General features: G+C 34.6%; 1 protein-coding gene and 3 pseudogenes across 1 annotated transcript in view; 3 read left to right on the top strand and 1 right to left on the bottom strand.

The window, feature by feature from the left end:
- Positions 1-2,585: 2,585 nt before the first annotated feature.
- LOC129883504 (cytochrome f-like) lies at positions 2,586-3,313 on the top strand (annotated as a pseudogene).
- Positions 3,314-5,962: 2,649 nt separating this feature from the next.
- Positions 5,963-7,168, top strand: LOC129883502 (cytochrome f-like; annotated as a pseudogene).
- Positions 7,169-9,339: 2,171 nt separating this feature from the next.
- On the top strand, positions 9,340-10,545 carry LOC129883501 (cytochrome f-like; annotated as a pseudogene).
- Positions 10,546-11,053: 508 nt separating this feature from the next.
- Positions 11,054-16,925, bottom strand: part of LOC129883500 (protein Ycf2-like) — a 35,160-nt gene continuing 29,288 nt past the window's right edge. Inside the window, exon 2 of the mRNA XM_055958150.1 lies at positions 11,054-11,489. Within this exon, the coding sequence (XP_055814125.1) occupies positions 11,054-11,489 (436 nt within the window). The remainder of the gene's footprint in view (positions 11,490-16,925) is intronic.

Genomic DNA, 16,925 nt, shown 5'->3' with positions numbered 1-16,925 from the left:
ATTTATATAATAACATAATAACAGATACAAATAGTAAATTGAGGTAACCCTTCTATAACAAATTTGAATCTTCCATCTATTTTTGTGCCGTTACTAGGCCTAGTCTTTCTGGCAATTGCAATGGCTTCTTTATTTCTTCATGTTCAAAAAGACAAGATTGTTAAGATCCGCCAGGACCCAATCTCATTCATTTTTTTTGAAAATGTGGACTTGTATCATAACACGGATATCTATTTATTGTAATGTAGTATAACATTTGATTTCCATCGAACATAAAGGAAAAAACTCTTATGCCCGCAGAAACATGATATATGGATATATCAATTCTAGCAATTTTCAAATAGATCAGGATCTCTAGATGGTTGAAATGTAGTCGGTGAATCTCTATGTATATCGATATGTATAGTGGGATCGTATTAAATAAAGAGTATGTTATTATTTTAGATTTAACCAATTTGATGAATTACTCCTAAAGGTTGACATCAAACTAGTGCTAGTTCACCTCAAACTAGTGCTAGTTGATGAGAGTTACTTCAGAAACAAAAAAGTAAAGTCAAATTTCTCTGCGGTATTATCTTAATTCCAATAAAATGCAATCGAGTAAAGTATGACTTGCCGATCAGACGATATATGGATAGAACTTATAATGGGGTCTCGAAAAATAAGTAATTTCTGCTGGGCTTTTATCCTTATTTTAGGGCCATTAGGCTTCTTATTAGTTCGAACTTTCAGTTATCTTGGTAGAAATTTGCTATCTTTTTTTCCGCCTCAGCAAATCATAAAGAGGGTATTTATGCTCGTTGTGTTCATTATATGGACATCCGAGGCCAGGGGTCCATTCCCTTGACCCGTACTGATGGGAATTTGACTCCACGAGAAATTGAACAAAAGGCTACTGAATTAGCCTATTTCTTGCGTGTACCAATTGAAGGATTTTGAGAAATTGAGAATCAGAGCGTTCATTTAATTAAAGAAAACGTATATGAAAGAACCATAAAACGAAACTCTTTTATGGTCTTTCTAGATTATATGGTCTTTATGCACACGCAATTCAATAACAAATAACAAATCAAAATAATAGATTCATCTCAGATGGCAAACCATTTCGAAAGCAAAATTTATTTTTTAGTTCAATATTTGTTGGAATTGACACTTTAGATCCAGATAGATCATATCTTGTAAATTTGAAATTCTTTCTTTGTATTCTTTAATGACCAACAATTGGATTTCTTACTTAAATAATGAGAACTAGACAATTTATCCTTTGCCAGTCATTTGTTTTGATCATCCAAATATCTTTCCCTTAATTATTCTATTGCCGACTATGGTTAATCAGTGAAATTTTTTCAAAAGATTGGATATTTTGATAGCAATGAAGTTCTTTCGTATATGAATAATATTCATTACTTAAAGTTGTTCTTACGATCATTCATTGAAAGGAAACACTGGATTTTGAATTTGACCAATTGAGATATCAGGAAACAATATTCTTAATTTCTTCATTCGAAGTGAATTCTTAGCCTATTTTTGTATTCTTTCTAGATTCAAAGACTAACCACAAAATCACAAAGAAAATAGATTCATAAGTTCTATACCTAGTATAAAACTCATGTGTGTAAGAAATATTCGATCGCATAGAGTGTACGAATGGGTTGATTAACAATTCACAGACAAAAAAATGGCAAAAAAGAAAGCATTCACTCCTCTTTTCTATTTGCATCTATAGTACTTTTGCCCTGGTGTATTTCTTTCTCAGTTAATAAATGTCTGGAATCTTGGGTTACTAATTGATGGAATACTGGGCAATCCGAAATTTTCTTGAATAATATTCAAGAAAAGAGTCTTCTAGAAAAAAATATAGAATTAGAGGAACTCCTCTTCTTAGACGAAATGATCAGGGAATACTCGAAAACACATCTCGAAGAGTTTGGGATAGGAATCCATAAATAAATGATCTAATTAATCAAAATACAAAATGAGAATCGTATCCATACGATTTTGCACATCTCAACAAATACCATCTGTTTTATTATTCTAAGCGGGTATTCAATTTTGGGTAATGAAAAACTTGTTATTCTGAACTCTTGGGTTCAGGAATTCCTATATAACTTAAGTGACACTGTAAAAGCTTTTTCTATTCTTTTATTAATTGATTTATGTATTGGATTTCATTCACCCCAGGGTTGGGAATTAATTATGTGCTCTATCTATTAAAATTTTGGATTTGTTCATAATGATCAAATTATAGTTGGTGTTGTTTCCACCTTTCCAGTCATTCTTGATGCAATTTTTTAATATTGTATTTTCCATTATTTAAATTGTCTGTTTCCGTCACTTGTAGTTATTTATCATTCAATAAATGATGATAAAGGATCTATTGATATTAATCTAATCCAATTAGAATGCTTGGAACGTTGTAGTTGCACATAACCAAAGTATTGAAAATCATATTTAATCTTCCTATTTCTAATCATCGGGAAGATTCATCCTAGATTATTCCAGCAAATAGCAGAATCGTGGCTAGGGAACTATACCAGCGACCTACCCAATTTATTATAGAAATTTATGCGATCAATGATTGGACCATGCAAACTAGAAATGCTTTTTCTAGGCTAAAGAAACAGATTACTCGATCTATTTCTCTATCACTCATGATATATATCTTAACTCGGACGTCCATTTCAAGTGCAAATCCTATTTTTGCACAACAGAGTTATGAAAATCCATGAGAAGCGGCTGGGAATATTGTATGTGCCAATTGCCATTTAGATAATAAGCCCGTGGAAATTGAGGTTCCACAAGTTGTACTTCCTGATACTGTATTAGAAGCAGTTGTCGGAATTCCTTATAATATGCAACTGAAACAGGTTCTTGCTAATGGTAAAAAAGATGGGTTGAACGTGGGGTTGTTCTTATTTTAGCGGACGGGTTTGAATTAGCTCCTCCAGATCGTATCTCTCCCGAGATGAAAGAAAAGATTGGCAATTTGTCTTTTCAGAGCTATCGCCCCAATAAAAAAAATATTCTTGTGGTAGGCCCTGTCCCTGGTAAAACATATAATGAAATCAACTTCCCTATTCTTTCCTCGGACCCTGCTACTAAGAAGGATGTTCACTTCTTAAAATATACTATATACATAGGTGGGAACAAGGGAAGGGGTCAGATTTATCCCGACAGCAACAAGAGTAACAATATAGTTTATAAGGATACAACAGCAGGGGAAGGGGTCAGATTTATCTCCCACTCCAGTCGTTGCTTTTCCTTCTGTTACTTCGAAAGTAGCTGCTTAAGCTTCAGCCACTCAAATTTTTAATATTCCTTTTTATTTCTCATCAAATGAATGGCATCTTCTTCTAGAAATCCTAGTTATTCTTAGTATGATATTGGTAAATCTCATTGCTATTACTCAAACAAGTATGAAATGTATGCTTACATATTCATCCATAGGCCAAATCAGATATGTAATTATTGGAATAATTGTTGAAGACTCAAATGATGGATATGCAAGCATCATAACTTATATACTGTTCTATATCTCCATGAATCTAGGAACTTTTGCTTGTATTTTATTATTTGGTCTATGTACCAGAACTAATAACATTCAAGATTATGCAGGATTATACATAAAAGATCCTTTTTTGACTCTATGTTTAGCCCTGTCTCTTATCCCTAGGAGGTCTTCCTCCACTAGCAGGTTTTTCGGAAAGCTCTATTTATTCTGGTGTGGATGGCAGGCAGGCCTATATTTCTTGGTTTTAATAGGATTCCTTACAAGCGTTGTTTGTATCTAATATTATCTAAAAATAATCAAGTTATTAATGACTGGACGAAACCAAGAAATAACCCCTCACGTGCGAAATTATAGAAGATCCCCTTTAAGATCAAACAATTCCATCAAATTGAGTATGATTGTATGTGTGATAGCATCTACTATACCAGGAATATCAATGAACCCGATTATTGCAATTGCTCAGGATAGCCTTTTTTAACTTTTAGGGCCTATTTTTTAGGTCAAGATCGCTCTTACTAACTAGAATCAAAGAATTAGCAGATCTGTTCTACCCAAAATGGGAATGGACTAGGGTTATAAACTTATAATCTGATGATCGAGTCGATTCCATGATTAAAAGTTCATTCCATACCAGACTAAGCCTGAATATGGTTATATACATTCTCATATTGAGAAGGGGCCATTCGAGCCTATCTAAATAGATACTATATTTACATATGGATCCCTACAGCATTACATTCCATTTAGGATTAGGAATACACATAATTGGATCTGATTTTTACATATCTCTATTCGGACCCAGAATAAGTTGACAATTCATTAGGCTTTTCGATACAATAAAATAGAAATCCCCAAGGGCGCCATATTCTAGAAGCCCAAACTATGTGATTAAATAAATCCTCCTGCGGGTCAAGGGATCCTTCTCCCTCCCCTTCTTCAAACTCTGATTCATATTTTTCATAGAGAAATCTCTGATCAAGGATAGAACAAGAGCCATTTTGCATCATATCTAAAGGATTCCTCGATTCGGGCCGAAGAAGCAATGTCACTCGATCATTATCAAACTGATTACAATCTTTTTCCATCCATAAATATCCCACCAGAGCGCCATCTACTTCTAATAAGACACAAACTAGATCAGAATCATTCTCAACGAGTCCATAAGAGGTGATCCCATTTTTTTCATCGGGTACGGATAAATACCAATTATTTTGAGCGATCGATCTGGTTGAAAAACTCAAAAGATAAAGAAGTATCGTTAATCTCTTCATGCTCTTTCCAATCTGGAAGTACCATTTGTACAAATAATAATCCCCTTCCTTACATGATTTCTTCTTCATATAGATAGATATAGGATCTATGGGGCAGTTACTTAGAAGTACATTTTTTGCTACAACCCTTCCTATCTAATAGAAAAAGGATCCCATGATCCTGAACCGATCTTACTTGGGATCGCAAATCCCAAGTTTGTCTACGAAGAGCGGATCTAATTGTATTATTGTCTATAATTGATTTCTTATATGTAATACTAATCAATAGGACCTCATTAGAAAGTGCTACAAGATCTCATGCATTGGAACCCATAGTTATGGACCCAAATCCATTAGTATGGAACATTTTTTTTTCCAAGTAAAATTCCCTAGTATATGAAAGAGTGACAAAGTTCTTTAGTTGTTGTGGAATAAGAAGCCTTCATAGCGTAATGCACATATTTAATTTATTCAGAGCTATTAGAGTGGGATCCAATTTAGGGAATATGAGTCAAAGCAATAACCAGAATATTTCTAGTAGAACATCTTTCACAATCCCTGGATAGATGGTTCACTAATAGACCCAGGGATAAGTCATTCGACTCATTCACATCCAGATCATGAATGTTTGGAATCCATATTATGCAAGGAGAATTGCTTTTGGTAATTCGAATTAAAAGGTGATATAAGATCGGTCTATTTCCAGCATCATATACACGGTCAGCCCATTTATCCTAGTTAGAAGTTCCAGCTCTGTATCAAGGTTACGATCGATATCATCACTAGCATCAGATTGTCACTATCATCAATATTGTCACTATCATCAATGTCGATCTCATCAAGAAGAAAACCTTTAGACTTGTTATCCAGGAACTTGTTGAGAAATACCGTAATGAAAGGAACATAGGAGTTTATCGCTAGGTATTTGAACAAATAGGATAGTCTAGTTCCTATCGAACACATCACTAAAATACCCCTAAAGGGGGATAAGGCTAAGCGGGTCGAAATGGGTTTTCCATGAGATGGGAAATGAAAACTATTTTCTCCACATGAAGTTTGTGAATAAGTGATTGTCCGATAATGAGCAAGGAATATCCATCTTTCTGCTAAATAGGATGGATTGAACTCATATTTCATTAGATGTTTTTTATGAATGTCAACTAAGTATCATAAGTAAATTTATGCGATCAATGATTGGACCATGCAAACTAGAAATGCTTTTTCAAGGCTAAAGAAACAGATTACTCGATCTATTTCTGTATCACTCATGATATATATCTTAACTCGGACGTCCATTTCAAGTGCAAATCCTATTTTTGCACAACAGAGTTATGAAAATCCATGAGAAGCGGCTGGGAATATTGTATGTGCCAATTGCCATTTAGATAATAAGCCCGTGGAAATTGAGGTTCCACAAGCTGTACTTCCTGATACTGTATTAGAAGCAGTTGTCGGAATTACTTATAATATGCAACTGAAACAGGTTCTTGCTAATGGTAAAAAAGATGGGTTGAACGTGGGGTTGTTCTTATTTTAGCGGACGGGTTTGAATTAGCTCCTCCAGATCGTATATCTCCCGAGATGAAAGAAAAGATTGGCAATTTGTCTTTTCAGAGCTATCGCCCCAATAAAAAAGATATTCTTGTGGTAGGCCCTGTCCCTGGTAAAACATATAATGAAATCAACTTCCCTATTCTTTCCTCGGACCCTGCTACTAAGAAGGATGTTCACTTCTTAAAATATACTATATACATAGGTGGGAACAAGGGAAGGGGTCAGATTTATCCCGACAGCAACAAGAGTAACAATATAGTTTATAAGGATACAACAGCAGGGGAAGGGGTCAGATTTATCTCCCACTCCAGTCGTTGCTTTTCCTTCTGTTACTTCGAAAGTAGCTGCTTAAGCTTCAGCCACTCAAATTTTTAATATTCCTTTTTATTTCTCATCAAATGAATGGCATCTTCTTCTAGAAATCCTAGTTATTCTTAGCATGATATTGGTAAATCTCATTGCTATTACTCAAACAAGTATGAAATGTATGCTTACATATTCATCCATAGGCCAAATCAAATATGTAATTATTGGAATAATTGTTGAAGACTCAAATGATGGATATGCAAGCATCATAACTTATATACTGTTCTATATCTCCATGAATCTAGGAACTTTTGCTTGTATTTTATTATTTGGTCTATGTACCAGAACTAATAACATTCAAGATTATGCAGGATTATACATAAAAGATCCTTTTTTGACTCTATCTTTAGCCCTGTCTCTTATCCCTAGGAGGTCTTCCTCCACTAGCAGGTTTTTCGGAAAGCTCTATTTATTCTGGTGTGGATGGCAGGCAGGCCTATATTTCTTGGTTTTAATAGGATTCCTTACAAGCGTTGTTTGTATCTAATATTATCTAAAAATAATCAAGTTATTAATGACTGGACGAAACCAAGAAATAACCTCTCACGTGCGAAATTATAGAAGATCCCCTTTAAGATCAAACAATTCCATCAAATTGAGTATGATTGTATGTGTGATAGCATCTACTATACCAGGAATATCAATGAACCCGATTATTGCAATTGCTCAGGATAGCCTTTTTTAACTTTTAGGGCCTATTTTTTAGGTCAAGATCGCTCTTACTAACTAGAATCAAAGAATTAGCAGATCTGTTCTACCCAAAATGGGAATGGACTAGGGTTATAAACTTATAATCTGATGATCGAGTCGATTCCATGATTAAAAGTTCATTCCATACCAGACTAAGCCTGAATATGGTTATATACATTCTCATATTGAGAAGGGGCCATTCGAGCCTATCTAAATAGATACTATATTTACATATGGATCCCTACAGCATTACATTCCATTTAGGATTAGGAATACACATAATTGGATCTGATTTTTACATATCTCTATTCGGACCCAGAATAAGTTGACAATTCATTAGGCTTTTCGATACAATAAAATAGAAATCCCCAAGGGCGCCATATTCTAGAAGCCCAAACTATGTGATTAAATAAATCCTCCTGCGGGTCAAGGGATCCTTCTCCCTCCCCTTCTTCAAACTCTGATTCATATTTTTCATAGAGAAATCTCTGATCAAGGATAGAACAAGAGCCATTTTGCATCATATCTAAAGGATTCCTCGATTCGGGCCGAAGAAGCAATGTCACTCGATCATTATCAAACTGATTACAATCTTTTTCCATCCATAAATATCCCACCAGAGCGCCATCTACTTCTAATAAGACACAAACTAGATCAGAATCATTCTCAACGAGTCCATAAGAGGTGATCCCATTTTTTTCATCGGGTACGGATAAAGACCAATTATTTTGAGCGACCGATCTGGTTGAAAAACTCAAAAGATAAAGAAGTATCGTTAATCTCTTCATGCTCTTTCCAATCTGGAAGTACCATTTGTACAAATAATAATCCCCTTCCTTACATGATTTCTTCTTCATATAGATAGATATAGGATCTATGGGGCAGTTACTTAGAAGTACATTTTTTGCTACAACCCTTCCTATCTAATAGAAAAAGGATCCCATGATCCTGAACCGATCTTACTTGGGATCGCAAATCCCAAGTTTGTCTACGAAGAGCGGATCTAATTGTATTATTGTCTATAATTGATTTCTTATATGTAATACTAATCAATAGGACCTCATTAGAAAGTGCTACAAGATCTCATGCATTGGAACCCATAGTTATGGACCCAAATCCATTAGTATGGAACATTTTTTTTTCCAAGTAAAATTCCCTAGTATATGAAAGAGTGACAAAGTTCTTTAGTTGTTGTGGAATAAGAAGCCTTCATAGCGTAATGCACATATTTAATTTATTCAGAGCTATTAGAGTGGGATCCAATTTAGGGAATATGAGTCAAAGCAATAACCAGAATATTTCTAGTAGAACATCTTTCACAATCCCTGGATAGATGGTTCACTAATAGACCCAGGGATAAGTCATTCGACTCATTCACATCCAGATCATGAATGTTTGGAATCCATATTATGCAAGGAGAATTGCTTTTGGTAATTCGAATTAAAAGGTGATATAAGATCGGTCTATTTCCAGCATCATATACACGGTCAGCCCATTTATCCTAGTTAGAAGTTCCAGCTCTGTATCAAGGTTACGATCGATATCATCACTAGCATCAGATTGTCACTATCATCAATATTGTCACTATCATCAATGTCGATCTCATCAAGAAGAAAACCTTTAGACTTGTTATCCAGGAACTTGTTGAGAAATACCGTAATGAAAGGAACATAGGAGTTTATCGCTAGGTATTTGAACAAATAGGATAGTCTAGTTCCTATCGAACACATCACTAAAATACCCCTAAAGGGGGATAAGGCTAAGCGGGTCGAAATGGGTTTTCCATGAGATGGGAAATGAAAACTATTTTCTCCACATGAAGTTTGTGAATAAGTGATTGTCCGATAATGAGCAAGGAATATCCATCTTTCTGCTAAATAGGATGGATTGAACTCATATTTCATTAGATGTTTTTTATGAATGTCAACTAAGTATCATAAGTAAATTTATGCGATCAATGATTGGACCATGCAAACTAGAAATGCTTTTTCAAGGCTAAAGAAACAGATTACTCGATCTATTTCTGTATCACTCATGATATATATCTTAACTCGGACGTCCATTTCAAGTGCAAATCCTATTTTTGCACAACAGAGTTATGAAAATCCATGAGAAGCGGCTGGGAATATTGTATGTGCCAATTGCCATTTAGATAATAAGCCCGTGGAAATTGAGGTTCCACAAGCTGTACTTCCTGATACTGTATTAGAAGCAGTTGTCGGAATTACTTATAATATGCAACTGAAACAGGTTCTTGCTAATGGTAAAAAAGATGGGTTGAACGTGGGGTTGTTCTTATTTTAGCGGACGGGTTTGAATTAGCTCCTCCAGATCGTATATCTCCCGAGATGAAAGAAAAGATTGGCAATTTGTCTTTTCAGAGCTATCGCCCCAATAAAAAAAATATTCTTGTGGTAGGCCCTGTCCCTGGTAAAACATATAATGAAATCAACTTCCCTATTCTTTCCTCGGACCCTGCTACTAAGAAGGATGTTCACTTCTTAAAATATACTATATACATAGGTGGGAACAAGGGAAGGGGTCAGATTTATCCCGACAGCAACAAGAGTAACAATATAGTTTATAAGGATACAACAGCAGGGGAAGGGGTCAGATTTATCTCCCACTCCAGTCGTTGCTTTTCCTTCTGTTACTTCGAAAGTAGCTGCTTAAGCTTCAGCCACTCAAATTTTTAATATTCCTTTTTATTTCTCATCAAATGAATGGCATCTTCTTCTAGAAATCCTAGTTATTCTTAGCATGATATTGGTAAATCTCATTGCTATTACTCAAACAAGTATGAAATGTATGCTTACATATTCATCCATAGGCCAAATCAAATATGTAATTATTGGAATAATTGTTGAAGACTCAAATGATGGATATGCAAGCATCATAACTTATATACTGTTCTATATCTCCATGAATCTAGGAACTTTTGCTTGTATTTTATTATTTGGTCTATGTACCAGAACTAATAACATTCAAGATTATGCAGGATTATACATAAAAGATCCTTTTTTGACTCTATCTTTAGCCCTGTCTCTTATCCCTAGGAGGTCTTCCTCCACTAGCAGGTTTTTCGGAAAGCTCTATTTATTCTGGTGTGGATGGCAGGCAGGCCTATATTTCTTGGTTTTAATAGGATTCCTTACAAGCGTTGTTTGTATCTAATATTATCTAAAAATAATCAAGTTATTAATGACTGGACGAAACCAAGAAATAACCTCTCACGTGCGAAATTATAGAAGATCCCCTTTAAGATCAAACAATTCCATCAAATTGAGTATGATTGTATGTGTGATAGCATCTACTATACCAGGAATATCAATGAACCCGATTATTGCAATTGCTCAGGATAGCCTTTTTTAACTTTTAGGGCCTATTTTTTAGGTCAAGATCGCTCTTACTAACTAGAATCAAAGAATTAGCAGATCTGTTCTACCCAAAATGGGAATGGACTAGGGTTATAAACTTATAATCTGATGATCGAGTCGATTCCATGATTAAAAGTTCATTCCATACCAGACTAAGCCTGAATATGGTTATATACATTCTCATATTGAGAAGGGGCCATTCGAGCCTATCTAAATAGATACTATATTTACATATGGATCCCTACAGCATTACATTCCATTTAGGATTAGGAATACACATAATTGGATCTGATTTTTACATATCTCTATTCGGACCCAGAATAAGTTGACAATTCATTAGGCTTTTCGATACAATAAAATAGAAATCCCCAAGGGCGCCATATTCTAGAAGCCCAAACTATGTGATTAAATAAATCCTCCTGCGGGTCAAGGGATCCTTCTCCCTCCCCTTCTTCAAACTCTGATTCATATTTTTCATAGAGAAATCTCTGATCAAGGATAGAACAAGAGCCATTTTGCATCATATCTAAAGGATTCCTCGATTCGGGCCGAAGAAGCAATGTCACTCGATCATTATCAAACTGATTACAATCTTTTTCCATCCATAAATATCCCACCAGAGCGCCATCTACTTCTAATAAGACACAAACTAGATCAGAATCATTCTCAACGAGTCCATAAGAGGTGATCCCATTTTTTTCATCGGGTACGGATAAAGACCAATTATTTTGAGCGACCGATCTGGTTGAAAAACTCAAAAGATAAAGAAGTATCGTTAATCTCTTCATGCTCTTTCCAATCTGGAAGTACCATTTGTACAAATAATAATCCCCTTCCTTACATGATTTCTTCTTCATATAGATAGATATAGGATCTATGGGGCAGTTACTTAGAAGTACATTTTTTGCTACAACCCTTCCTATCTAATAGAAAAAGGATCCCATGATCCTGAACCGATCTTACTTGGGATCGCAAATCCCAAGTTTGTCTACGAAGAGCGGATCTAATTGTATTATTGTCTATAATTGATTTCTTATATGTAATACTAATCAATAGGACCTCATTAGAAAGTGCTACAAGATCTCATGCATTGGAACCCATAGTTATGGACCCAAATCCATTAGTATGGAACATTTTTTTTTCCAAGTAAAATTCCCTAGTATATGAAAGAGTGACAAAGTTCTTTAGTTGTTGTGGAATAAGAAGCCTTCATAGCGTAATGCACATATTTAATTTATTCAGAGCTATTAGAGTGGGATCCAATTTAGGGAATATGAGTCAAAGCAATAACCAGAATATTTCTAGTAGAACATCTTTCACAATCCCTGGATAGATGGTTCACTAATAGACCCAGGGATAAGTCATTCGACTCATTCACATCCAGATCATGAATGTTTGGAATCCATATTATGCAAGGAGAATTGCTTTTGGTAATTCGAATTAAAAGGTGATATAAGATCGGTCTATTTCCAGCATCATATACACGGTCAGCCCATTTATCCTAGTTAGAAGTTCCAGCTCTGTATCAAGGTTACGATCGATATCATCACTAGCATCAGATTGTCACTATCATCAATATTGTCACTATCATCAATGTCGATCTCATCAAGAAGAAAACCTTTAGACTTGTTATCCAGGAACTTGTTGAGAAATACCGTAATGAAAGGAACATAGGAGTTTATCGCTAGGTATTTGAACAAATAGGATAGTCTAGTTCCTATCGAACACATCACTAAAATACCCCTAAAGGGGGATAAGGCTAAGCGGGTCGAAATGGGTTTTCCATGAGATGGGAAATGAAAACTATTTTCTCCACATGAAGTTTGTGAATAAGTGATTGTCCGATAATGAGCAAGGAATATCCATCTTTCTGCTAAATAGGATGGATTGAACTCATATTTCATTAGATGTTTTTTATGAATGTCAACTAAGTATCATAAGTAAATTTCTCCCGATTGTTCAATTATTTGGTAACCAAAGTCATTCTTTGATAAATGATCACTATGAGTCAGACTCAATAGAATTTGATCAATCCTATTTTCTGTCATTAAGGTGGAGAGTTGAACAAAGAATTCTCTTTCTTTATCATCAATCAAATCACTGTTCGCGACCCAGGATTCTATTTTATCATCAATCCAATCCCCATTCACGTTTTTTCTTTTTCTTGTATGACTTAGATGTCTCGTATGTCTCAAAAAGTGATTCGATTGATGGGATTTGTTATGATCTCGATGATCTTGATGAGATTGATATTCCAATCTTTCTTCTTAGAACGTATTGATTTGACCCCATAAGAGGGACCAAGCATGTTGCCGCCAGAAGCAGAACCCCATATTTCTTCTAGAGAATCTCCTAATTGTTCTAGAGCAACTAGAAAGACATTTTTTAACCAGAAAGAATTCTATTCAGATGTGGGATACCTATCCAGAAGTTTTCACAACTTAATCGTAGATGATGGAATCATCAAAGATTTGACTTTTTCAAACTCTATTTGTTACTTACTAGAGGCCTGGGAAACAAAGAGAAGATGTGTACGAATGACATATCCAACAACAAGAAGAGTAAAAGGATTGAATAGAGGAACTCCTGAGCATTTGGGGATCTCAGATGTGTCAATATCAATGGTGACTCATTATTTCAATAAATAATATCTTCGGATAGAAGAAGATTATGTAAACACATACTCGAGATCTCACTAATCAGATTCCATTGTGGAAGACACAATTTTTTTGAAGAATTCTCCATGATATACCCGATCCATGCATAATATCAGGAAAAAAATGGATACAAAATTTTGACTACTACTTAGTATTGGCAATAGGTCTAAAAAAGTATCTAAAAATATCACTTTTAGATATTTGTACCCTGTCGAAGTAAGGAACTATGGCATATATGTTTGGAATAGATTCCATTTTGAGAAAATTGAAAAACACTATCTCGTTGAAAGGTTCTATACATATGCTCTTTCTCAACACATTTCTTTAGACAAAGACTCTATTTTGCCTCTTTTCGGATGATAAATATTTCTCAGAAATGGAGTATGAATCAAACCCATGTTTGAATTGAAATTCAAATACTAATGCAAGTTTTTCCCTTCTGAATCAGATAGATTCATATCTAAAAGAGGTTGACAATAAGTTCTTTCAAAATTGACTATTTGCCCCTTGGTTAGAGGTTTTCCAAAAATGTCTGCGATTGAGTAAATAGCTCTATGAACGAATGGATCAGATCGACATGGAAAATAGAAAGATTTGTACAATTTATACGTTTCGTCACCACTTTGTAGAAAATTGTTAGGTATGAATATGTTAGATACCTGTGACTCAATTGGTGAAATAGTATCTCTCCCCCCAAAAGCATATTTTTTTAGCGATGCACAAAGAAAATATTTTGTTGCGAATGAACAAGATATTAAAAAATTGTCCATACATAAAATCTGAATTATTGATACGGGACTTTTCCACACAAAAGGGGAATCTTGTGTTCCAATAATAGAAGAAGGGATGTGGATTATTCAAGAATCGAAGTCATAAAAAGAATATATCAATGAACTTCTATGAAATGGTTTCACGGGATTCAGCCAATTGTCTTGATCGTGGAATATCATTGAGAAATAGGAATCTAGGTTATCAAAGGATTTTCTGCGATTATTTCTAGTATGGAATGAGTCAATCATCCACTTTGGTATCTTATTGAACAAAAATGGTGATATTGTTCCTCCATTAATAAAGAATTTCAATTTTTGGGAAGTATCATGATCGTCCAATAAGAAGGGTTTCAATTTTTTCAAATGAAAAATTTGAAGACATATTGATTCTAACAACTGATTGCAGAGTTGATCATTCAGACCTTTTAATTCATAGATGTAGATCTCGGACCTATGAATGGGAATATTTCCAAAACTCACCCAGAAAAGAGGAAGTGAGTTAGACAAAAATAAAAGCAACTTGGACAAAAAGAGAAGTGGCTTGGACAAGAACAAACAAAGTGAATTAGACAAATCTTTTTTGTCTATAACATCAGACCAATCAATCGAATGTTGATTAATACGTAATCAATCGAACACTACTTTAAAATGGCTCTTCTGCTCTTAAATGGTCTGTTCCAAATATTCTTGGAAATTCTTGCTCCCATTGGACCATTTGTATCTATATGCATTAGGATCCCGATTCATGGGTCTCTCGGTTATTGAAATCAAAATAAAAGGCTCGAACCATTTTTTCTGATTCTTTTTCAAATTTGATCAATATCGGTTGATCATATATTTCTTTATATTTCTATGATTCAAAGTATCATTTCCTATTTGATCCCTTTGAATCCATATTTGAAGTTGCGATCAGATCTATTCATTAAAAAGAATTGATTCAATACATGTCTTATGTACCCATAGGTACTATATTGGATTTGAATCAGATTTTGGATCAATCTATATTGAGTGACTGCCTCAATTATGTTGTTTCTAGAAAATACCAGTATTTTTGATTTTTGATCATCCAAATCATTCTCGCAGGAGATCCGGACCCATTTTTTTCTGATCCTTCGAGAAAAAAATTTATTCTCTTCATAAAAAATAGGAGGTAGAACTAATAAAGATTTCTTTTTCGATTCATCACTGGCCTCATTCAAGAATTGTTTTTGATCCAATCCATAAGAATCAATAGAAAAGGACAATCCCTTACGTTACAGTAGATCTGGCTAGGTTATTGATAGAGTGAATAGATCTGCCATTTCTTGAAATCTCTCTTTTGATGCAAAATCATAGTGTAACATGTATCCTCCCATGTTCCGGTCATGGAATAGATGAAATAAATCAAAAAATGGATTTTTGTTCAAGAATGAAATCTTATTGGAACTGTCCATATCCGGTTCATCCTACCAAATCATATCACATCGCGGATATGATGAAATAGGATGAATAGAGATTGTATTTCGTAAATACATAATTATCTTGAATATATTAATTATTTCTTTATTTTCGGATCATCTGGAAGGGACAAAAGAAAGATCTTGTTGTTTCTTCAACAATTTCTGATCTCTAGTGGACCTCTTAATAAGATTCGAACCTAGATAAAGTTATGACCATCTATCAGAGAAAAAAGAACGAACAGATATTGTAGGGTTCTCAAGAAATTTTCTAATTTCTTCCGGAAATAGATGATTAATCATCTGCTTCTCACCTTTCGTGAATAGTCAGGGCACTAAGGAATATCTCGAAAGGCATCTCGGGAATCAACCTGATTCTATCTCTTTTCATTCCATTTGAAGGGAAAAAGGATCCCAAAGAATCAATCTTTCTTTTAATTGTTGGATCTGCCTTTGATTAATCAATGTATTCTGAATCCTCATTACTAATGGAATCCAAATGATCTTTGGATTGATGAAAATATCCTTTCAGTTGGCTAGAATCCCTTACTTGAATGAAACTAGATCTTGTGGAATCATATTGAATATTTGATGATACATTTTGTACCTTGCTAAAAAAAACAATCCTTGTTTACCAACCACGCATTGTCTGACCAAATCCAATTCTCTCTTAATACATTCCTTAAAAAATCTGATTCGGGCAGATTCTTCCCCCAACTAATGAAGAGATCTTGGCAGAATTGCCACTTATGAAATTGAGCACAGTTTTGCAAAGAAATAGCCCACTTGTTTCTCGAGAAGAGATGGGAAACATGCTCAATATCATTTGAATGAATAGTTGACCCAGCCCCTTGTTGTTTGAAGAAACCCTCCACTTCAATTGGTATTTTTTCATGAAAAGCAGACATGAGATAAAAAATCTAGTGTTTCACTAAGATTTCGAATAACGGTCCCGAATTCAAGTTGATTCTATTTCGAATCATCCTCAGAGAAAGACGATCAAACAATTCCCAATCATGGTCCTTGCAGATCACATCATCCATATAATATACAAAAAGAAACTTCAGGTATTTGAGATCTTTCTCTATGAATAAGATCTCAATACCAGTGATGGTTTCATTAAATATCTTACAACTAGAATCCCTTTTTTATGATCCAGTTCCTCTACCAACGCGAACCCTAGTTAGATTTAGGCATGCTACACTTTTTAGGTATTGGGAAATCCCAAATACTCTCTTTCAGATTCAGGAAACAACTCTCAGAGATATTTTTTAATTTGGGAAGATACAGGAGCGAAACAATCAACCTATTAAT

This window comes from Solanum dulcamara, chromosome 3 (assembly GCF_947179165.1).
Source record: "Solanum dulcamara chromosome 3, daSolDulc1.2, whole genome shotgun sequence".
NCBI classification, from domain to species: Eukaryota; Viridiplantae; Streptophyta; class Magnoliopsida; order Solanales; family Solanaceae; genus Solanum; species Solanum dulcamara.
The sequence above is the reverse complement of the archived record's forward strand: the minus strand, read 5'-3'. Positions and strand labels throughout refer to the sequence as shown.